At 37.3% G+C, this 25,752-nt stretch overlaps 1 protein-coding gene across 3 annotated transcripts in view; it reads right to left on the reverse strand.

The window, feature by feature from the left end:
• PIP5K1B (phosphatidylinositol-4-phosphate 5-kinase type 1 beta) overlaps positions 1-25,752 on the reverse strand; it is a 387,289-nt gene that overhangs the window by 40,480 nt on the left and 321,057 nt on the right. For all 3 annotated transcript variants that reach the window (XM_053702527.1, XM_053702529.1, XM_053702528.1), the window contains exons 11-13: positions 12,337-12,421; positions 9,819-9,974; positions 8,329-8,473 (exon numbers count right to left, since the gene is read on the reverse strand). In XM_053702527.1, the coding sequence (XP_053558502.1) occupies positions 8,329-8,473; positions 9,819-9,974; positions 12,337-12,421 (386 nt within the window). The remainder of the gene's footprint in view (positions 1-8,328; positions 8,474-9,818; positions 9,975-12,336; positions 12,422-25,752) is intronic.

Here is a 25,752-nt window from a genome sequence, read left to right on the forward strand (position 1 = left end):
ATATATAGTAACCTTTATAAACAGGGGCTTATATTGCCTACATATTTTTCTTAACATTTTAATATTACCATTAAATGTATCTACTTGATCAAGTTTATAATGCCAAGCAGTTTATATATTCAATTGTTTTCTTTACTTGTAGCTAGTAAGCTCGAGCTAACCATTGGCTGTATCCTATTATAAAATAACAACCACCAGCTAGTGACCCCTCACTCATTAGTGATTTACCCTAGGCCTTCTGCCATGAGAAATGCTTCGTTAGGACCCTGAAATACCTCATGCACAGTCAGAAATCCACATCAGCCTAAAACTGTTGTCTGATACTGTACAGAAGAGCTTTCCAAACTTTTCATGTTGGTGACACACTTTTTAGAACTACATCATTTTGCGACACAGTAATTCAGTTGTACTAGCAAACAGGAGGTTAAACTAACTTGTTTTAAGAGATATGGACACATACATAAATTATATAATAACTAAATGTATTTACAAGTAACAGAATGTATGTGCAAGAATTAAAAAAAAGTTTAATATCATATGCATAGCAAGCAGGTGGAAAGTCGGAAACCAAAAAAAATATTTACAAAAATCTTAAATTAAAAAAAAATTGTGCTGAAGCAGGGACACACCTACACACTGCTGCCGACACTCAGATGTGTCACGACACAGCGTTTGGAAAGCACTGCTGTACAGGTACAGCTAATATTTTTTGTACATCCCTATGCACAAATAAAAGATTTAACTTATTCATTTTAAGGTTCATTGATTCAATATAACGCAGTTTCAAAAGCGTTGGTCTAAGTCAAGTTCCAAAAAAGCATCATGGAAGGGGGTCGCCAAATTTATATGACATTAAGGAGCTGAAAAAATAATGAACAAACCCTATTTTTTTCCTAGGACTAAAGAAGGAAGACAAATAATCCAAGTAACAAAGATCCAAAAGTAAAAATGTAGGTGCCAAGGCTCCCTGACTTCCACGCTAATGTCTATATCAAATTGCCTTATGAAGTACAAACCTAATACTGTAAAAAAATGCAGTTTAATCAGAAAATGTCTGTAAGATAATGTTACATATAAAATACATCAGGACTTGCGTTTATGAACTGGATCCCTCCTTGTAGTGCAGTCATACAGTACTGGGAGGTGAGTATGGTCACATGGGACTCTGTACGGGCATAATGTTTGTTTATATTGTATTTAATTACAGGACACAAACACGCAGCTAGCACTATAAAAAGAGAGCCACTGTAGCACAATTCTATTGACATGTTATATGATAATGTAAGTATACCTCAGGTTGATGAATACCTCTCACAAATAACTAAGCCTCTGGAGTCGTGGTTTGACAGACAAGTAAATGACACTGCTTCTTATTCCCATCCCAAATTATTTTGTGACACAGTTTCTCTGGCAGATTCAAAGTACCACGTTTCTATGCCAACTGCCAACAGTATAACAAATGGAGAACATTTTGTTTCTAAAGTACCCCCCCCCCCCTAAGGATTAGGGCTACAAAGGTAATTTAATTTGGTTAATAATCACTGTCCCTAGGGGAGCTGATGTCAGGTAGTCTCCTGCTCGGAGCAGTATTTAAGCAATCCATCCTAATTTGGAAATTTACCTGCAGAGTAGATCTTGGCATACCTTTAGCTTGAAAGCAGTTTATGAAGATATTTATACATTTAACCCCTTAGTCACCACACAAGCTGACATGCCCTGTTACATAAGGTAAAAAAATAAACTGGCCCATAACCAAAAGTGTTTTTTATTGTGACATACCCTTTCTAAGGTAACTCATTTTATCCTGTTCTTGTTACCTCCCACTATGTAGTGTCCCTCATTCTTCTTCTATTTCATGCTCTCTGTTGTTGTTTGTGGGTCTATGTTCTTTTTGCTCCCCAGACTCTAAGCACAAAGAAAGTGCTTAGACAGATTAACATTTTTGTAAGACTAGTTAACTTCTGGCATACTGCCCACAATGGACAAGATTATAAGTGGAGCGTTATTTAACACTCCCGCTCGAGCGTTAATTGCGCTAGAAGTAAGCTTTTTGCGTGCGTTGGGGTGCACTCATATTTCAAGTTAAAAGTAAACTATATTCCCCTTGTGCGCTAACCCGACAAGCGTAAAAAGTCGAACTGAGAATATAGTGCGCACGATAACCCATTCCCCCGTAGAAGTCAATGGAGCAAAAAAAGTGGAAAAAAGCCTAAATCGCATTTGCTCGCAAACCCGATCGCATATTCTCATGTGTGCTAACCTGACATGAAAATATGAATATTTCACGTTCCAATGTTCTGCACATAGTAGAATATATTCTATTTATTAATAAATGCATATGTATACACACACCCACATACACACATACATATATATATATATATATATATATATATATATATATATATATATATATATATAAACCCTCAAGAGTTCTGAGCGCTCCGAATATTTGGTAGTGAAGGAGTCTAGTCACAATACGTGAAGTATCCAAATATATTATTATTGCACTCTTGCACACATAAACCTGCAGCTAATTTTAAAGACAAAGAGCTACTCCTCAGATATCTCTTTTAACAGTAATATAACAAACAAGGGTATAGAAAGCGCTGGTAGTTACAATGTGCTAATACTGCATAAAAAAGATGATGAGCACAATAATGTATGTGTTTAAACATTTGTGAGACCCTTATTAAGGTATAAAGCAAAGTCACGTGAGGAGTCACATGGTGCAGACAATTCATGACTTGGCTTCTCCACAAACGGCGAGATCACACAGTGACCAGCCTGAGAAGTATAAGGACTGGAAGTTTCTACCACTGACAAGAGGCATCATTATCTAAACAAGTTCCTGTCAAGAGCAAATACAAAGCGGATACATCAGATACGTCTAACACTTAGCTCATGCTGATTGAGGTAACATAAAGTAAGTGGACACCCAAAAGGGGAATAACCAAGAGGATCTGCACACATCTACTTAAAGGAGAACTGACTTTTTGGGATTTGTTTTTCTATTGTGACCAGGGATTCTATACCTTAATAAGGGTCTCACAAATGTTTAAACACATACATTATTGTGCTCGTCATCTTTTTTATGCAGTATTAGCACATTGTAACTACCAGCGCTTTCTATACCCTTGTTCGTTTTATATATATATATATATATATATATATATATATATATATATATATATATATATATATATATATATATATATATACAGTGTATATATATATATATATATATATATATAGAAATTCAGCTTGGAAGTGCACTCTCACTTACTGAAACAACTACCAGGGTGCAGGCAAAATAGTATCCAAATCACAGCAAAGGGCTCGCACTCTCTGGTCTTTAAATGAAACAAAGTGTTTAATGTGATGTCTGAGGAAGGGGAGAGTTGTCCCCGAAACGTCACATTAAAAACTTTGTTTCATTTAAAGACCAGAGAGTGCGAGCCCTTTGCTGTGATTTATATATTTATATATATATATATATATATATATATATATATATATATATATATATATATATTTATATATAGGTATAGATATATACAGATATATATAGGAATATCTATCTATAAATACTTAGAACATATTTCCCTATGTGAAGAACATTGAAATATGAAATATTTACAGTAATTATACAGTATAACATTTTATTAAAAATGAATATTGCATAAATATGATTTTCCATGTTTTCATCTAGTTAACTGCAAATGGCTCCAATGCACTTATATGTCTATGGGGACAAATTATCATATCGCTGTAGCGGATCATGTCCGACGCACATCGATAAATGCCAACAGCATATGCTGTCAGCATTTATCATTGCACAAGCAATTCTAGTGAAATGCTTGTGCAATGCCACCCCTACACATTCGCGGCCACTAGCAGGGGTGTCAATCAACCTGATCGTGACCGATCGGGCGGATTTCTGTCCGCCGCCTCAGAGGTGGCGGATGAGTTAAGGAGCAGCGGTCTTAAGACCGCTGCTTCTTAACTCCTGTTTACGGCGAGCCTGACGGCTCGTGCAGAAACAGTTGCATACGGGGCATGATAAATCGGACCCTATATGTCTTATATGCCTGCCTTTGCCTGAGACCTCATATCTTTGAGCCCTTATAAATTTTTAGTGCAACATTTTTTAAAAATAATTTTATTAGACAGTGTTATTATGAGTGTAACTGTACTTTGCTATGCATTTTTCATGTTTTGTGACACTTTTTTGTTTTGAGAAACAGTTAACCAGAACTCTGAGGTCGCACTAACCCGATGCGCGTTAACTTCAATTGCGCTCAAGTGATCAAACCGCTTTTTGCTCGTGTGTAACTGTTAGCGCTCCACTCGCAATCTAGCCTAATACTGTTGTATAGCAGCCTTATTACCTACCCTTAAAATCACAAATGAATATGATTTATTATTCTATGATTATCTATCAATCAGAATATGGCTTTATATATAATTTATAGACACAACAGAATGCACATAAATAACAATCACCTAGATTACGAGTTTTGCGGTATGGCTATTAACGCTGAAATATTGGCCATTGCGCGTGGAATGGTCAGGAACAAATATTACGAGTATTGGCGGTATAGGCTATACCACAAGCATTTTAGCCTTAACGTAATGTCCATTCCGCACTCAAAAAAAATGATGTTTGAGTGCAGGATTTTTATAACGCTGGTATTACAGGTTGTGCGGTCCGGCTAAAATGCTTGCATTATGCTCTATACCGACATGATCCAAACCGCCATCTGAGAGCAGTAGTTATGGATTTTGCGAAACAAAAATGTTTCACAAAACTCATAACTAAAATGTTACAAAGTACACTAACACCCATAAACTACCTATGAACCCCTGAACCGCAGCCCTACCGCATTGCAATTTGCAAACACTATTTAAAACCTATTAAATTCTAATCTGCCACCCACCCACATTGCGACTATTAAATAAATGTATTAACCCCTAATCTGCCGCCCACCAACACTATTGAAATATATTAACCCCTAAACTGCCGCTCCCCGACATCGCCACCACTATAATAAAGTTATTAACCACTAAACCCCCGTTTCCCAACATCGCCGCCACTTAATTAACCTATTAACCCCTAAACCTCCGGCCCCCCACATCGCAAAACACTAAATTAAATTATTACCCCTAAACCTAAACACCCCCCTAACATTAAATCAAAATTACAATATAACTATATTTAAATAAATAAAAACTTACCTGTGAAATAAAAATAAACCTAACATTAAACTATAAATTAACCTAGACTTACTATTCTAATAAAATAAAATAAAACTACCAATTAAAAATCCTAATTTACAAATTAAAAAAATAAAAATAATAGCACTGATTTGAACAGCCAATAGGATTTCAGTAGCTCTCATACCTATTGGCTGTTTTGAACAGCCAATAGGATTTCAGAAGCTCTCATCCTATTGGCTGATTTGAATTTGAAGAATCAAATCAGCCGATAGGAATGCAAGGTATGCCATTTTGAAACGGGTACCTTGCATTGAAGCTTCAGTGTACGGCGGTGACCGTATGCAGAGGACGCTCCGCACAGGATGGCATTGGCATCCTGAATAGCTCCGCTCCACGTGGCCGGGATGAAGATAGAAGACGCCCCCGGGATAGATGAAGATATTGCCGCCTGGATGGAGATGGATGTCCGGACTTCAGGAACCATGAGTAGATATTCTGGGGTTAGTGTTAGGTTTTTGGGTTTTTTAGGGGCAGTGCAAAAGAGCTGAATGCCCTTTTAAGGGCAATGCCCATACAAATGCACATTTAGGGGCAATGGGCAGTTTAGGTTTTTGTTAGAGTTAAAGGGATACTAAACCCAATTTTTTTTTCTTTCATGATTCAGATAGAGCATGAGATTTTAAGCACTTTTCTAATTTACTCCTATTATCAATTGTTCTTTGTTCTCATGTTATCTTGATTTGAAAAAGCAGTACTGTAAGCTTTAGAGACGGACCATTTTTTGTTCAGAACCTGGGTAGCACTTGCTGATTTGTGGCTAAATGTAGCAAACCAATCAGCAAGCGCTACAGAGGTTCTGAACTAAAAATGGGCTGGCTCCTAACCTTTTATTACTGCTTTTTCAAATCAAGATAACTTGAGAACAAAGAAAAATTGATAATAGGAGTAAATTAGAAAGTTGCTTAAAATTGCATGCTCTATCTGAATCATGAAAGAAAAAATTTGGGGTTAGTATCCCTTTAAGTTTTTTTATTTTGGGGGGTTGGTTGGGTGGTGGGTTTTACTGTTGGGGGGACTTTGTATTTTTTTCCAGGTAAAAGAGCTGTTTAACTTAGGGCAATGCCCTACAAAAGGCCCTTTTAAGGGCTATTGGTAGTTTATTATAGGCTAGGGGGTGTTTTTATTTTGGGTTTTTATTTTTATTTTTTTTAGGGCTATTAGATTAGGTGTAATTGTTTTTATTTTTGATAATTTCATTTATTATTTTTTGTAATCTTAGTGTTTTTAATTTTTCGTAATTTTAGTGTTTATTTCTTTTTGTAATGTTTGATTTTTTAAATTTTTTCGTAGGATTAGTTTTTCTTTCATTTGTAATTTAGGATTTTTAATTGGTAGTTTTTTTTATTTTATTAGAATAGTAAGGTTAGGTTACTTTATAGTTTAATGTTAGGTTTATTTTTATTTCACAGGTAAGTTTTTATTTATTTAAATATAGTTATATTGTAATTTTAATTTAAAGTTAGGGGGCTGTTAGGTTTAGGGGTTAATAGTTTAATTTAGTGTTTTGCGATGTGGGAGGCCAAGGTTTAGGGGTTAATAGTTTTATTTAGTGTTTTGTGATGTGGGAGGCTGGAGGTTTAGATGTTAATAGGTTTATTTGGTGACGGCAATGTGGGAGGCCGGAGGTTTAGGAGTTAATACGTTTATTTAGTGGCGGTGATGTGGGAGGCCCGGAGCTTTAGGGATTAATCATTTTATTTAGTGGCAGCGATATCGGGGAGTGGCGGTTTAGAAGTTAATAACTTTATTATCGTGGCAGCGATGTCGGGAGCTGTGGATTAGGGGTTAATAACTTTTAACTTTTATTAGTGTCGGCAATGTCGGGGCTGCGGATTAGGGGTGTTTAGACTAGGGGTTTGTGTTAGGGTGTTAGGTTTAAACTTAACTTTCTTGTCCCCATAGACATCAATGGGGTTGCGTTACGGCGATCGCCATTCTGCACTTCAGGTGTTAGTTTTTTCTAGCACTCTCTCCACATTTATTTCGCCATTTGTGCGGTATGGAGCTTAACGCACCATAACGCACAGCAGAAGGAGGCTTTTCAGTAACTCGTAATGGCAGCACTAGCACTATGGAGATTGAAGTAACGCAACTTTTTTGCCGCTATTTTCACACCCTGTTTAGCGCAAAATTTGTAATCTAGGTCAATGTATCTAAAAGTAATCAGTTCGTATGACATGTAATTAAAATAGCAGTAACATATGTACCTTGCTATGCAATAAACTATTTTACTTATATTATCAGAGTAAATTGTTTTGTATTTGTTTAATATGATGAGGTCATGCAAAATAAAGAAACACATTGTAAAAAGTAGAGTATAATGACAATTTACTGAAGTGTTAATAATCTGTATTTTTCCATCTACTTTGTAAATATTTTTTTTTTTGCACTGCATGTATTGTGTTTTGCCTGTGGCACCTGTATGTTTTCTCACTCCAGACGTTATTTCCTGTATAATTCCTGACACATTATACACTGTCTCTGTCGTCCTTTCTAGTACCTATGTGGTATGTGTTTCTCCTATCCACAGCAATTTAACCTATAAGTTAATTTCCCTTGAGACAATGAGAGAAAGGGGCATATTTATAAAGCTCCGTATGGAGCTTGATGCCCCTCGTTTTAAAGACCGCTGCTCCATAACTTTTCGCCTCCTCTGAGGCCGCGGACAGAAATCAACCCGATCGAATACGATTGGGTTGATTGATACCCCCTGCTAGCGGCCGATTGGCCACGAATCTGCAGGGGGCAGCATTGCACCAGCAGTTCACAAGAACGTATTCTGTCGGCATTTATCGATGTGCGGCGGCAATGATACGCTACTTCGTATCATGTCCGCTCTCACATTGATAAATATGCCCCAAAGTGTCAGGAGGCTGCTAATTTGAAAAACAGACTGACATTTTTCAATTAAGTGAGTGTGATTGTGTGTGTGCACTTGAGTGTGCCTCTGTGTGCCTGTGTGTGCATGTGTGTATTTATGAATTTATGGGTGTTAAAAAAAAGCATTTTAATATTATAATCATGAAAACACCAAAACAAGGGCATTACCTGCTAGAATACTGAATAGTATCCTCATAATGATAATGTTCATCCACATATAACGAGGAAGAAGATATTGTTGTCGTTAGCGAAGAAGCTTCAAACAAGGATGGGGTGCTTGGCACAAGGTCCGGCGGTTGCTTTGAATTTAATGCTGTAGAGGAAAAACTGAAGGTATCAGTACAAGTACTGTATATTCTATGTGCTAGCATATATTATAATAGCTACAAGGGCTGGATTCACTAATACTGGAAATACTGAATAGACTTAGTTTCACCTGTCAGAAAATTCACCAAATTGTTAGGGTACTACTCATTCTTGCGGCCTGATTTGAATTTATGTCGCAGCACCAGTTTAAAGGGATAGTCTAGTCAAAATTAAACTTTCATGATTCAGATAGATTTTAAGCAACTTTTAATTTACTCCTATTATCAAATTCTCTTTGTTCTCTTGGTATTTTTATTTGAAAAAGCAAGAATGTAAACTTAGGAGCCGGCCCGTTTTTGGTTCAGCCCCTGGGTAGTGCTTGCTGATTGGTGCCTAAATGTAGCCACCAATCAGTAAGAGCTACCCAAATTCTGAACCAAAAATGGGCCAGCTCCTAAGCTTACATACTTGCTTTTTCAAATAATGATACCAAGGGGCTGATTTACTAAGCAGCTCATTCTGCGCGAGCCTTCCGGCTTGCCAGTATCAGGAGTTGGGAAGCAGCAGACGTAAAGCTGCTCCTTATCTCATCCGCCACCTCTGAGATGGCGGACTGCAATCATCCCGATCAGATACAGCCGATTGCCCGCAAATGTGCAGGGGGCAGCATTGCACAAGCATTTCACAAGAAATGCTTGTGCAATGATAAATGCCGACAGCGTATGCTGTCATGTCTGCCCGCCACATAATAAATCGGCCCCCAAGAACAAAGAAAAACTGATAATAGGAGTAAATTAGAAAGTTGCTTAAAATTGCCTGCTCTATCTGAATCCTGAAAGTGTAATTGTCAACAAGACCCTAGACTGTATGCAAATGTAAAATACCATAGTGTTTAGTAGAACAGGCAATGTCAAGTAGAGCTGGCCTCTAGTCACAATCCTGGATATTCTTTCTAAATATATTATTTATTAATATTTTCATATTGTGTTTATTTTAAATTGCACAGATCGGCCCCACTTGCCTCACTTTAGGATACTAACTAAACATACTCTTGGACAATGTAGTTTTTTTCATCGTTGAAAGAGAGGGAAAATCCAAATTTTTCATAGGGTGAGGTACACACACATATATATATATATATATATATAAATATGCAATAGAATATTGCCATGCCATTATACAATTAAAGGGATATGTAACTAAAAAAAAATTCTATTCTGTTTCAGACACATATAGTATTCAGTCAAGAAAAGTGGTGGGCCACATAAAATACCCTGGAAGCCTGGAGCATTGAGGCTGCTTGGCCTTAGAATGGATAAACCTACTAAAGAACCTCTCCTGTGCTTTCTTACCTTCTTCATCAAGGCTTTTAAAGCTCTGGCCCTCAACAAGCCGCCTGTTATTCTCTTCTTGCCATTCCTGGTTGTTGGCAGATAGTATCTCTTGGGAAGATGACTTCAGGGCTGGAATGGAATTGCATCGCCTTTTGGAAGGAGATGACTTTAACGCTGTGGAAAAATAAAACAAATATGATTGGTTTACGTTAATATGATAGACATTATGCAGGTCTCGTGAGCGCAAAGCTTCCATGCAATGGGAACGCGAGGTCGTGTTCACATTGCACCTCACCTCTAATACTAGCGCACAATTGCGTGCGTTGGTATTACGTGTGGACAGAAAATATTGCAAAAGCGCAATTTTGCAATCTGGCCCTTAGTCTTTAGATTGTAAGCTTGAGGGCCTCTCTAACTGTAGCTTGTATAAAGTGCATCTATAACTGATTGTGCTCAAGGGCAGGGCGATTCTCCCCTTTTGCTTATGCTTGTCAATGTGTAGTAATGTACATTGTATAGTCTTACACAATGTAAGTTTTTATTGTATTGTACACTAATAATTGTAATATTCCTTTTATAGTGCAGCGTAAAATGTTGGCGCTTTATAAATGAACGATAATAATAATAATAATAATTTAAAAGTAAATTCTACAGGTATGTCATTTGTGTTATTAAGAATACAGATTTTTGATCATCCTGGATGTTCTCTGTATAATAAAGGTTTTGAGCTAATCTAGACTCCATCATGCAGTCTGTCCAATCTTGGTGTTAGTCACTTTAATATTAAAAGGGACAGTCTACTTGAAAATTTGTTGATAGATAATCCCTTCATTACCCATCCCCCAGTTTTGCATAACCAACACTGTTATATTAACACACTTTTTAACTCCTTGATTACCTTGTATATATGCCTCTGCACACTGTCCCCTTATCTCAGTTCTTTTGACAGACTTTTATTTAAAGGGACAGTCTACACCTTAGTCATCTTAAAGTCTTACCTTAGATTAAGCTGCAAATAGCCTCAGGCACCCCTTTCTATACCATGCATCAGGAACGATAAAGTTATTTTAAAAAGAATATAGTTTCTGGTGATTTTGAAATCACTGCCAAAGCTGTCACGATCCAAGCTGCATTTGGCATCCAATCACAAAAGCCTCACTAGTTGGATTCAGCAGGCTGTCAATGATATTCAGCAGTGAGCCCAGATGTAGCTTGGATTGTGACGTCATCTGTGAGTGGAGTTTGGTGACCATTTCAAAGTGACCAGAAACAATATTCTTTTTAAAATAACTTTTTTATCGTTCCTGCTGCATGATATAGAAAGGGGTGCAGGAGGCTATTTGCAGCTTAATCTAAGGTAAGACTTTAAGACGACTAAGGTGTAGCCTTTCCCTTTAAGACAATCAGTGCTGACTCATAAATAACTCCACAGGAGTGAGCACAATGTTATCTATATGACACACATGAACTAGCACTAACTGTCAAAAAACTATCAAAATGCACTGAGATAAGAGGATGCCTTAGAAATCAGTTTGAGCCTACTAAGGTTTAGCTTTAAAAAAAAGAATACCAAGAGCACAAAACCTAATTTGATGATGAAAGTAAATTGTAAATTTGCCCTATCTGAATCATGAAAGTTTAATTTTTACTCAACTGTTCCTTTAACATCTATATACTGACTATCCACACCTTTACATTTCCATTGAAGATGCATTTTATCTTGTTGTGTTGCCAGAGGCATAAAAAAAGATTGCAATAATATCCTTGTGTGTTACCCTCTGATGCATTGTAATGACTATGGTCAGTCTTGTGGTACACCAGGAATATTATCTACAGATAAATTATTTTAACATCTACATCCAAATGTTCAGTTTTATAGCATAAAATACCCAATGTTGTATTTTATGTATTCATATTTATTACCAGGGATGGGATAACTTTCTTTGCATACCTTCATATACAACTACCTCTAAAATACTACCCTTCATTCTTCCTACTGATACCATTAAAGAGCATTTCTTTATTACACTATTGCTTTACTAAATCTATGTGTTTAACCCTGCAAACAGATTAAAAACATAATATTAAAAAAGCTCAGAACCAGCTACTGGACCAGAAATGAACAAGGCTTGTGAGCCAATCCGGTGTGCCTTATGTGCCTAGCCGCGTATCGCCAGCTGTGTTCATTTTACGATATGCAGAGCAGACTCTGTAGATTTTAAACAAGTAGTTGTTGCCAAACAATAATGCAACAGGAAAATGTACTAATGCATTTTCTTTTTTTTCAGCTTTATCTCCTTTTAATTTGACAGTATTGTCTGGTACAGTAGTAATAATATTAAGACGCCCTAGCTATTTACTTAATATATTCCTTAATCTGTTTATTGAGCCATAAATGTAAAAATATAAATAGATGCACAGACATAAACCTCAGGATATTATACGTCTGGGTAGCCAAATCTCTTACAAAGTGTTTCTGGTAAGTGAAAGCTGTATAAGGGTACCATGCATGTCATATCCCTATACAAACTCTTACCTTGCACTTTTTTGAAGACCCTGGAATTCATAAATTTCAAAAATCTGTCTGCATAAAAACTTGGCCTGTGGACAGACACTGTGTCCTAGAAAGAAAATAAACAAGCATTCACGTTATAAAACCAAATCCAGCTAATACAAATTCCTACGATAAGCTCATGAGAACATTTTCCCCCAATGAAATTCTTGTGAAAGTAAATCCTGTTATACAAGATTTTTGTTCAGCTCCCCTGGGGAAACCTTATAAAATAAATTCAACATACTGATATACACAGAAAAAAAAAACTATCCAAAAAGAAAGAATTATATTGCATTGCAGTAAGTACTTTGCTGTAACTCAGACATGTGCAGTGATAAAACGCCAAATTATATTTAATTTTGAGTGGATAACTATTAGCTATAATATGTTTTCCGTGTTTTGATTACCATATAATTATTCCAGCACGGTATTACCTGTTGTGGACAGGAATTGGTTACTTACGTTCTATAAAGTATCTATAGAAGAAATACAGTAAGAAAATTAAACTAATAAGGATAATAAATTTGGCTGCATTAATCTTCTTTTCTATTTATAATTCAAAAGAAGATTGTCTTTATCAAATAAAGGTGTCTCCCATCCATGGCTACGAATCTATCAGATGACAGCTTTTACCACGCTGATCATGTGATAACCACCTATACCTCATTTAAAAGAGGGAACATTCCTCTTTAAAAAATGATAAATTATTATATTTAGATGGTTCCGCTTACATTTTGTAGCTAGAGTATCTTACAGAACTCAGAGCACCAAGAAGGTCACCTAGTAGTCAGGAAATTGTGATTTTTATGGCAATAACATGCTACATACATGGGACTTGAGACCCCTCATTTGAATATGAGGAGTGTTTTATGCATTTGGTGTATGTGGTTTTTGGGGGACAAGAACTATTCTGTACCTCAATCTCCTCATACAGTAAATACATTAGATAGGTGATTGCTGTTTTTATGGCAATCACAAATGACAGGTTTAAGAGACCCTTCGTTGGAATGACTGGACTCCTCTCTCTTTAATGGGGTTTTTCATGCGGTTCTGTGGGTTTTTGGCAGGAATAAAGGTGCTCTGAAAGAGTCTGCAAAATTACAGTCATCAGAGGTAAATTGCATGAAAAGCAGACAAAAAATGCCACTTTTTTGTAATAACAACCTTTTATCAATTTCCAAGTTAGGTATTCATGCCTGTTGTGAAAATATGAGCTTTTTCTTTTACTATACAAAGCCTGGATAGTAACCCAGTTATAAAGTATAGAATTTGAGCCTTGTTCTGTTTTCTTTTACTGTAGTAGATAATTATAAGGCTTTTGATGTTAAGAATTATTAATAGGCATATAATAAGCAAAATACTTTAAGAAGGTTTTGAATACAGACATTATTCCTACCAGTCTTGAAGAAAATGATGCCTTTCATAGAATAAAAACATTGTGTAAACTAAAAATACTTAGGCTTATTGTGAATAGACAGACCCACGTTGTCTTCTTTATGAATACTCCAAAATAGATGACAGTGTGTACAGGAAACTGCTGGGCCGTTTCTATTTGTTTATATATACTGCTTTACAGCAGATCTATTTATTGCTGACTCTTATGTCTCATACAGTGAATCTTTGTACATGAACAAACAAGAGCGGAATAAAGTTTGGGTAAAACTCCAAAAGGTTTTTATTTTAAAATAATTTTCTTATTATTTGTATTAACAGCGAGTTATGGAAAGACTAATGCGTCCCTCCCTTTACTTGTGGCTTAAAGTAACATGAAAAGCAAACATTTTCTTTCATGATTTAGGTAGAACATACAATTTAAAACAAATTCCAGTTTACTTCTATTATCAAAATTGTTTCACTCTCTTGGTATCATTTGTTGAAGGAGCACCAATTCACTACTAGTTTCTAAGTGATCACATGGGTGAGCCAATATAAATGCAGCCACCAATGTATATATATGCAGCCACCAATCAGCAGCTAGAACCTAGTTTATTTGCTGCTCCTGAGCTTACCTAGATAAATCTTTTAGCAAAGGATATCAAGAGAAGGAAGCAAATTAAATAATAGAAGTAATTTGGAAAGTGGTTTAAAATTGAATGCTCTGTATAAGTCATAAATGTCTAATTATGACTTTACTGTCCCTTTAAGGCGACTTAAATACTGGAAAACAGTCTTCCCTTATCTCATATTAATGACATGGGCTTAAACAGACATGAACGTCAGAATTTAACAGAGCATGCAAGTTAAAGGACCAGTAAATACAGCAGATTTGCATAATAACAAATGCATGATTAAAAGACAATGCAGTAGCACTTAAGGGCTGAATTATCAAAGTGCAAGTGGACATGATCCGCTGTACATTGATAAACACAGACAGCATACGCTGTCAGCATTTATCATTGCACAAGCATTTCTAGTGAAATGCTGGTGCAATGCTGCCCCCTGCAGATTTGCGGCCAATCGGGGTGTCAATCAACCCGATCATATCCGATCTGGCTGATTGCTGTCCATTGCCTCAGAGGTGGCAGACGAGTTAAGGAGCAGCGGTCTTACGACCGTTGCGTCTTAACTTCCGCTTCAGGCGGACCTAAACGGAGTGGGTCGGAAGCAGCATCCGCTGCTTCATAAATCAACCCCTTAGTCTTAACTTCGAATGAGTAGTAGATTTTTTTCTGACAAATTTCAGTTATGTCTATTTCCACTCCTCATCAGCCAATCACAACTGCATATATGTATAATCTGAATTCTTGCCCATGCTCAGTAGTAAGTGTAAATATAAAAAGACTGTGCACATTTTGTTACTGGAAGTAAATTAGAAAGTGCTTCAAAATTGTATGGTCTATCCGAATCATGAAAGTTTAATTTGAATTGAGTGTCTCTTTAAAAAAAAACAAGTTTCCAACTTACTTCTGTTATTAAAATATACTTTGCTCTCTTGTTATACTTTGTTGAACTAAATGGCAGCAGTGTTTGCAACAATGTTTGTAACAATGTTATATATTCTTGCAAATCACTTCTGCCTCATAGTGGCCACTTGCATGCTACTAAACAAACTTAAAGTAAAGGTAAACTTTGATGAATGAAAGCCCGTTTTTTTTAAAATACTATTAAAAACAGGGGCACATTCATTCATCAAAGTTTACAAAGCAGCCGTTTTGATTAAAAACTTACCTCTCTTGTTTTCACAGCCAGAGCAGCTTCCCCCACACGGAGATCCTCTCTTCACACGTCATCAATGACTAATCCAGCTTCCTCCAATCACAGCTTTCCTCCCAGGGTAGTCATTGCCTGAGGCCATGCCGTGATTGGAGGAAGCTGGATTAGTCATTGATGACGTGTGAAGAGAGAATCTCCGGGTGGGGAAAGCTGCTCTGGCTGTAAAAAAAAAGTTAAATTAAACGGCTGCCTTCTAAACTTTGATGAATGAAAGTCCCCCTGTTTTTAATAGTATTTTAAAAAAACGTGCTTTCATTCATCAAAGTTTACCTTCACTTTAAAGGGACACTGAACCCAAATTTTTTCTTTCATTCAGATAGAGCATGACATTTTAAGCAACTTTCTAATTAACTCCTATTATCAATTTTTCTTCGTTCTCTTGCTATCTTTATTTTAAAAATCTTGCTATCTTTATTTTAAAATCAGGAATGTAAATCTTAGCAGGCAGCCCATTTTAGGTTCATCACATGCATCACATTCCTGCTTTTTAAATAACGATAGCAAGAGAACGAAGAAAAATTGATAAAAGGAGTAAATCAGAAAGTTGCTTAAAATTGCATGCTCTATCTGAATCATGATATAAAAAATTTGGGTTTAGTAAGCTATTTAACATAGGAAATCATAAGAATGAAGTAAAAAATGTTTTAAATTTTATAACAGAAGTAAACTGGAAACATTTTTTCTAATTGCATAATCTATCTGAATCATAAAAGTATAATTTTGACTTTTATTTGCCTTTAATAGTGGCCACTGCTCATTTATTTTGCAAATAATGGTATGGAGCATTTTTATCAAGCATTTAAAGCTACAGTCTCACTTCAAAGGATATTAAACTTAAAACTGAATCCCCCAAAGGAATATGTATGTGACCCTGCAAAATTCTATACCCAATGATTACTTAGGTGAGAGCACAAGCTCATTTACATATCTTTCTAACTGGCCACAACAAAGGAGACCAGGAACATAGCTTCTACTAGCCATTAAAATGGGTGCATTAAAGAGACAATAAACTTCTGGGCAAAACTATTCTAGAATGGTTACTATTCACTATGATATTGCTTTTCCTCCTGTTGATGCAGCTCTCTTTAAAACCGTGTTCTTATTTTAACCCCAGAAATGAAGCTCCACTTCTTTGTACTGGGGGCTGCCATATTGGAGCACAGGTATTCTCACATACTAACAAGTCGAGCATTGCATTCTCACATACTGTGAGAGATAGTGCACATTTAGATATCAACTTATTGACAACTGTATAATGTGCTTCATGTTAGTGTGCATGGTACAGAGCAAGAGCTGTACATTTTTGCTGTGGCTGCATTGCTCTATAATAATGTTGAGTGTTTTTTAAAATATATTTTGTGCAACGGTAAAACTGTGCAGAGAATACAAAAATGTAAAGCTCACACAATGGGGCCTATTTATCAAGCCGTCAACTGCAAATACGCTGGAATTCCGCAGCGTAATTGTGGCAAGCTTGATTCACCTTATTTATCAAAGCCTACAGACCGGCAAAAGTAGAATTTTGTGACGTAACATACGATCCGCCGGTTTCAGTCCGACACAGATGGATGCTTACGTCACTACATATGTTCCGAATGCAAATTCGGCACTATCTGACTACTTTTTCTAGTTATCAAATAACTAACAGGTACGCTCGCCACTATTCCGGCCCAGCGTACCTGGTTTTCAATCCGCCGCCCTGGAGGCGGCGGATGCCATAGGAATCAATGGGAGTCTGAAAACAGCGAAAGCTCATGTTCGCTGCTGCCCGATATCCCATTGATTCCTATGGGAGAATAAAAGTAATGTTTACACCTAACACCCTAACATGTACCCCGAGTCTAAACACCCCTAATCTGCCGCCTCGACACCACAGTCACCTACATTATACTTATTAACCCCTAATCTGCCGCCCCCTACATTACACATTAACCCCTATTCCGCCACTTCCGCCACCGCCGCCACCTACATAAAGTTATTAACCTCTATCCCGTTGCTCCCGGACCCCAACACAACTAAAAAATTTATTAACCCCTAAACCCCTGGCCTCCCTAAACCTATTAACCCCTAAACTGCCAAGCCCCCCACATCGCCATAAACTAAATTAAACTATTAACCCCTAAACCTAACAACCCGCTAACTTTATATTAATTATTAACTCATCCCTATCTTATAATACATTTTAACTTACCTTTAGATTTAAATTAAACTATATTAAACTAATAATTAACCTACCCTAACTATTATACTAAATTAAATTAAACTATATTAAATTCATAATTAATCTACCCTAACTTTTATACTAAAATTACATTAAACTACAAATTAAATTAACTATATTATATCTTTAAACACCTAACCCTACTCAAATAATTAAAATCTACACTAAAAAATTACTAAATTACAAAAAATAACAAACACTAAGTTACAAAAAATAAAAAATAAATTATCAAAGATTTAAACTAATTACACCTAATCTAAGGGCCCTAAGAAAATAAAAAAGCCCCCCCAAAATAAAAAAAAACTCCTAACCTACAATAAACTACAAATAGCCCTTAAAGGGCCTTTTGCATGGCATTGCCCCAAATAAATCAGCTCTTTTACCTGTAAATAAAAAATACAAATACCCCCCAACAGTAAAACCCACCGCCCACACAACCAACCCCCCAATAATATCCTAATTTAAAAAAACCTAAGCTCCCCATTGCCCTGAAAAGGGCATTTGGATGGGCATTGCCCTTAAATGGGGCATTTAGCTCTATTGCTGCCCAAAGCCCTAACTTAAAAATAAAACCCACCCAATACACCCTTAAAAAATCCTAACACTAACCCCAGAAGATTCACTTACAGTTTTAAAGATCCGACATCCATCCTCCAAGAAGCCGGCAGAAGTCTTCATCCAAGCGGCCGAAGTCTTCCTCCAAGCCCGCAGAAGTCTTCACCCAGACGGCATCTTCTATCTTCATCCATCCGGCGCGGAGTGGCTCCATCTTCAAGACATCCGACATGGAGCATCCTCTTCAATCGACGTCTTCTTCGGAATGAAGGTTCCTTTAAATGACGTCATCCAAGATGGCGTCCCTTAGATTCCAATTGGCTGATAGAATTCTATCAGCCAATCGGAATTAAGGTTGAAAAAAATCCTATTGACTGTTGCAATCAGCCAATAGGATTGAGCTGGCATTCTATTGGCTGATTGGAACAGCCAATAGAATGCAAGCTCAATCCTATTGGCTGATTGGATCAGCCAATAGGATTGAAGTTCAATCCTATTGGCTGATTGCAACAGCCAATAGGATTTTTTCAACCTTAATTCCGATTGGCTGATAGAATTCTATCAGCCAATCGGAATCTAAGGGACGCCATCTTGGATGACGTCATTTAAAGGAACCTTCATTCTGAAGAAGACTTTGATTGAAGAGGATGCTCTGCGTCGGATGTCTTGAAGATGGAGCCGCTCCGAGCCGGATGGATGAATATAGAAGATGCCGTCTGGGTGAAGACTTCTGCGGGCTTGGAGGAAGACTTCAGCCGCTTGGATGAAGACTTCTGCCGGCTTCTTGGAGGATGGATGTCAGATCTTCAAAACTGTAAGTGAATCTTTTGGGGTTAGTGTTAGGATTTTTTAAGGGTGTATTGGGTGGGTTTTATTTTTAGGTTAGGGTTTTGGGCAGCAATAGAGCTAAATGCACTTTCTTTTAAGGGCAATGCCCATCCAAATGCCCTTTTCAGGGCAATGGGGATTTTAGGATTTTTTAGATTAGGATTTTATTTGGGGGGTTGGTTGTGTGGGTGGTGGGTTTTACTGTTGGGGCGGTATTTGTATTTTTTATTTACAGGTAAAAGAGCTGATTTCTTTGGGGCAATGCCCCACAAAAGGCCCTTTTAAGGGCTATTTGTAGTTTATTGTAGGCTAGGGTTTTTTTTCATTTTGGGGGGGCTTTTTTATTTTCATAGGGCCCTTAGATTAGGTGTAATTAGTTTAAATCTTTGATAATTTCTTTTTTATTTTTTGTAACTTAGTGTTTATTTTTTTGTGTAACTTAGTGTTTGTTATTTTTTGTACCTTAGTTGTTAATTTTTTGTAATTTAGTAATTTTTTAGTGTAGATTTTAATTATTTGAGTAGGGTTAGGTGTTTAAAGATATAATATAGTTAATTTAATTTGTAGTCTATTGTAATTTTAGTATAAAAGTTAGGGTAGATTAATTATTAATTTAATATAGTTTATTGTAATTTTTAGTTAAAATTTTAGGGTAGAATAATTATTAATTTAATATAATTTATTGTAATTTTAGTATAAAAGTTAGGGTAGAATAATTATTCATTTAATATAGTTTAATGTAATTTTAAAGGTAAGTTTAAATTAATTATAAGATAGGGATGAGGTTAATATTTAATCTAAAGTTAGCGGGTTGTTAGGTTTAGGGGTTAATAGTTTAATTTAGTTCATGGCGATGTGTGGAGCTGGCGGTTTAGGGGTTAATAACCTTATTTAGTTGCGGTGGGCTCCGGGAGCGGAGGGATAGGGGTTAATAACATAATGTAGGTGGCGGCGGTGTAGGGGGCAGCAGATTAGGGGTTAATAACATAATGTAGGTGGCGGTGGGCTCCGGGAGCGGAGGGATAGGGGTTAATAACTTTATTTAGTTGCGGTGGGGTCTGGGAGCGGCGGGATAGGGGTTAAACATTTTAGTATAGTGGCGGTGCTTAGTGACAGTATACAAATAAAGCGGGGAAAAAGCCGAATAGCAGCGAGATCGATGACTGTTAGTTAACAACAGTCCGCTGCTCATCGCCCCATACTTGGTGCGCGGCTTTTTGACCGCTTTTTTTTTAAATATGTAGAGCGTATTCAGGTCTGCGGCAGCGATGTTAGGCGATGTCAGGCGAGCGTATTGGTGCCGGTGAATGCAGCACAGTTGACGGCTTGATAAATAGGCCCCAATGTATCATGCAACTCCAAGCAAATGATGCAGCTGTGCAAAAGTGGACAATATTACTGATCTGTGTATGTGCACTTCTTCTGTCACAGGCTGTGACAATACCTGAAATCCAAGATGGCAGCCCCCAGTATGAAGAGGCGGAGCTTCAGTATGTGGCACCTTTAAGCTATTAAAACAGGAGAACTGAATTGAAAAAGAGCTGCAGGAACAAAATGAGATGAAATAAGATATAGACTAGTTACTATTCTTTTGTAGTTGTGCTCAGCAGTTTAATGTCCCTTTAAGTCTCTAAGCTCTTCAGCATGACCCATTGGACTGCCAATGTTTTTCTATGGGGGATTTCATGGCTATATGCTGCATTGTAGTTAGCAATGAGTGTAGCTGAAAATACATATATTTAAAACTATTGAATTTTAAATGCCATCAAAAAATGTGTGACTTTTATTGATATTATTTAATTGTTAAAATTAGAGGTAACACAGCTCTCTAAAAATATTAAAAGCAGAGGTATGAGACTGGAAAGTTCCTGCTTGACCTATGACAACTGCAATGTTTTTTTCCATTAATTTAATTTTCATACTTTCCATGATAAAATACTGTTTTTTTTTTGGCTACACAACAAACCATGTGACTGATGGTCATAAAACTCTGCTAGTATATAGGTATCAGTATAACTGCTTTGCAGAACGTTTTAGATAAAATAATGGGTTGATCACATTCCTTTAGAAATTATTTATCTACAAAAAGCCCCATAGAATTTAGGGATATATTTATTAAAGTGCGGACGGACATGATACGATGTAGCGTATCATGTCCGCCGCACATCGATAAATGCTGACAGAATCCGCTGTCAGCATTTATCATTGCACCAGCAGTTCTTGTGAACTGTTGGTGCAATGCCCCCCCCTGCAGATTTGCGGCCAACTGGCCGCTAACAGGGAATGTCAATCAAGCCGATCGTATTTGATCACGTTGATTTCTGTCAGCCGCCTCAGAGCAGACGGACAAGTTATAGAGCAGCAGTCTTTAGACCGCTGCTTCATAACTTCTGTTTCTGGCGAGCCTGAAGGCTTGCCGGAAACACGGGGCATCAAGCTCTGTACGGAGCTTGATAAATTGACCCCTAATTGTGTTTTTCTGTTGATAATCATTTTACAAATTTTTGGAATGAGGATTGGAATGTGTTACTGTAAGACTGTCTTAGCTTTTAAGGAGCAAAGAAGAAACAAACTCAAAACCAAAATTAAAAGCAACATTTAGAAATGGAAATTCTTAAGGTTATCTTAACTACCTTAATAAGATACTTTACATCAAAAGTATATATCAGAATCACAAGGCCCCTCTAGCACTGCACCTAGGGTTGCCACCCAGCCGGTATTTTACTGACATGGACGGTGTTTTTTGAGGTTCGGTCAAAATAAGTTGAAAATAAAGATTAAATATAGAAATAAAGATGCTATTCATGGTGAAACACCTTCTAATTATGTTTAATGTAAATAATAAACCAATGATCATTTAAAGTCTTGGGTTCCTAATATATGCTATATAATTATTTATGCAAATGTATGCTAATGTAAATGTACCAAGTATTTCTTAAAGGGACGACTTCAACCAAAGGAACATCAAAGTACATGCACAACGTTATTAACAGTATAATAAATAAGACTACTTCATGTTTGGTTGATAGTAAAACATGTATGTGATAAACAGCTTGCTAGCTTATGCTCCTTTTCCAACTGTCTCCTGACCAACACTGCAAACTACTGTCATATCAGGACAACCACCTGTTTTTGTACAGCTTTAGAGCTAAGAATTCTTTTCACATTTTTAAAGGAACAGTAAAATTAAAATTAAACTTAAATTGATTGGATAGAGCATGAATTGTTAAACAAATTTCCAACTTGCTTCTATTATCCATTTTGCTTAGTTTTCTTGATATCTGTTGATAAACAGAATTATCCTAGGGGAGCTCAGGAGCGTGCACATATCTTAAAGCCATTTGGTAGCAGTGGTTGCAACATTGTTTATAGTAATGTAATATATAGTTACAAACACTACTGTCCTAGACTACTATAGACATGTGCACACTCCTAAGCTCCTATCAGCCTAGGCTTAGTCTTCAACAAAGATACCAAAAGAACAAAGCAAATGTGATAATATAAATATATTGGAAAGTTGTTTAAAATTCCATGATCTATCTGGATGATAAAAGCTTAATTTTGACTTTATTGTCCCTTTAAATGCTTAAAATGCCTTTCCCACCTCAAGTTATAGCACCTATATAATATTGTCCACTTTGCGTCTTGGTCCAAAAGGCCTAAAACTTTTTCTGATCCATTACAGAAAAACTTTGCTGACTCCTAATGAAAAAATAACAAGCTGTAAATCCTTAAAGCCTGTATTGTTTTCATTACTGACCCTAGATTAGTTTGCCCCTGCAATACAGCTCCTAATCAGGATACAGCCGGTGATTGGTCGCTGTGTGCAACTACCTCTCCTGTCTCACCAGCCATGTTCTGCTTGGAAGCTGCAATTCATGGACAGAACACATGAGCCTAGATTATAAATTGAACACAGCTGACAGCTCTCAAACCCTAGCGCCATCAGATACTACATGTTGTTGCTAGTTAAAACATTAAAGCAAAGAATTTCTATGTATCCGATGCATGTATAGCACAGGCCAGATACCTGCACAAAAAGGTTCAGAGGCTACCAAACATGCATCTGACTGAACTACCTACAGAACATTCAGCGGCTACCAAACATGCATCTGACTGAACTACCTACAGAACATTCAGCGGCTACCAAACATGCATCTGACTGAACTACCTACAGAACATTCAGCGGGTACCAAACATGCATGTGACTGAACTACCTACATAACATTCAGCAGCTACCAACCATGCATGTGACTGAACTACCTACATAACATTCAGTGGCTACCAAACATGCATGTGACTGAACTACCTACATAACATTCAGCAGCTACCAACCATGCATGTGACTGAACTACCTACATAACATTCAGCGGCTACCAAACATGCATGTGACTGAACTACCTACAGAACATTCAGCGGCTACCAAACATGCATCTGACTGAACTACCTATAGAACATTCAGCGGCTACCAAACATGCATGTGACTGAACTACCTACATAACATTCAGCAGCTACCAACCATGCATGTGACTGAACTACCTACATAACATTCAGCGGCTACCAAACATGCATGTGACTGAACTACCTACATAACATTCAGTGGCTACCAAACATGCATGTGACTGAACTACCTACAGAACATTCAGCGGCTACCAAACATGCATCTGACTGAACTACCTACATAACATTCAGCAGCTACCAAACATGCATCTGACTGAACTACCTACAGAACATTCAGCGGCTACCAAACATGCATCTGACTGAACTACCTATAGAACATTCAGCGGCTACCAAACATGCATGTGACTGAACTACCTACATAACATTCAGCGGCTACCAAACATGCATCTGACTGAACTACCTACAGAACATTCAGCGGCTACCAAACATGCATCTGACTGAACTACCTTCAGAACATTCAGCGGCTACCAAACATGCATATGACTGAACTACCTACATAACATTCAGCGGGTACCAAACATGCATGTGACTGAACTACCTACATAACATTCAGCAGCTACCAACCATGCATGTGACTGAACTACCTACATAACATTCAGCGGCTACCAAACATGCATGTGACTGAACTACCTACATAACATTCAGCGGCTACCAAACATGCATCTGACTGAACTACCTACATAACATTCAGCAGCTACCAAACATGCATCTGACTGAACTACCTAAATAACATTCAGCGGGTACCAAACATGCATGTGACTGAACTACCTACATAACATTCAGTGGCTACCAAACATGCATCTGACTGAACTACCTACATAACATTCAGCGGGTACCAAACATGCATGTGACTGAACTACCTACATAACATTCAGCGGCTACCAAACATGTATCTGACTGAACTACCTACATAACATTCAGCGGCTACCAAACATGCATGTGACTGAACTACCTACATAACATTCAGCGGCTACCAAACATGCATGTGACTGAACTACCTACATAACATTCAGCGGCTACCAAACATGCATGTGACTGAACTACCTACATAACATTCAGCGGCTACCAAACATGCATGTAACTGAACTACCTACATAACATTCAGCAGCTACCAAACATGCATCTGACTGAACTACCTACATAACATTCAGCAGCTACCAAACATGCATGTGACTGAACTACCTACATAACATTCAGCGGCTACCAAACATGTATCTAACTGAACTACCTACATAACATTCAGCGGCTACCAAACATGCATGTGACTGAACTACCTACATAACATTCAGCGGCTACCAAACATGCATGTGACTGAACTACCTACATAACATTCAGCGGCTACCAAACATGCATGTGACTGAACTACCTACATAACATTCAGCGGCTACCAAACATGCATGTAACTGAACTACCTACATAACATTCAGCAGCTACCAAACATGCATCTGACTGAACTACCTACATAACATTCAGCAGCTACCAAACATGCATGTGACTGAACTACCTACAGAACATTCAGCGGCTACCAAACATGCATGTGACTGAACTACCTACAGAACATTCAGCGGCTACCAAACATGCATCTGACTGAACTACCTAAATAACATTCAGCGGCTACCAAACATGCATCTGACTGAACTACCTACAGAACATTCAGCAGCTACCAAACATGCATGTGACTGAACTACCTACATAACATTCAGCGGGTACCAAACATGCATGTGACTGAACTACCTACATAACATTCAGCAGCTACCAAACATGCATGTGACTGAACTAACTACAGAACATTCAGCGGCTACCAAACATGCATGTGACTGAACTACCTACATAACATTCAGCGGGTACCAAACATGCATCTGACTGAACTACCTAAATAACATTCAGTGGCTACCAAACATGCATGTGACTGAACTGCCTACATAACATTCAGCGGCTACCAAACATGCATGTGACTGAACTACCTACAGAACATTCAGCGGCTACCAAACATGCATCTGACTGAACTACCTACATAACATTCAGCAGCTACCAAACATGCATGTGACTGAACTACCTACATAACATTCAGCGGCTACCAAACATGCATGTGACTGAACTACCTACATAACATTCAGCGG

Source organism: Bombina bombina, chromosome 2 (genome assembly GCF_027579735.1).
Source record: "Bombina bombina isolate aBomBom1 chromosome 2, aBomBom1.pri, whole genome shotgun sequence".
NCBI lineage: Eukaryota > Metazoa > Chordata > Amphibia > Anura > Bombinatoridae > Bombina > Bombina bombina.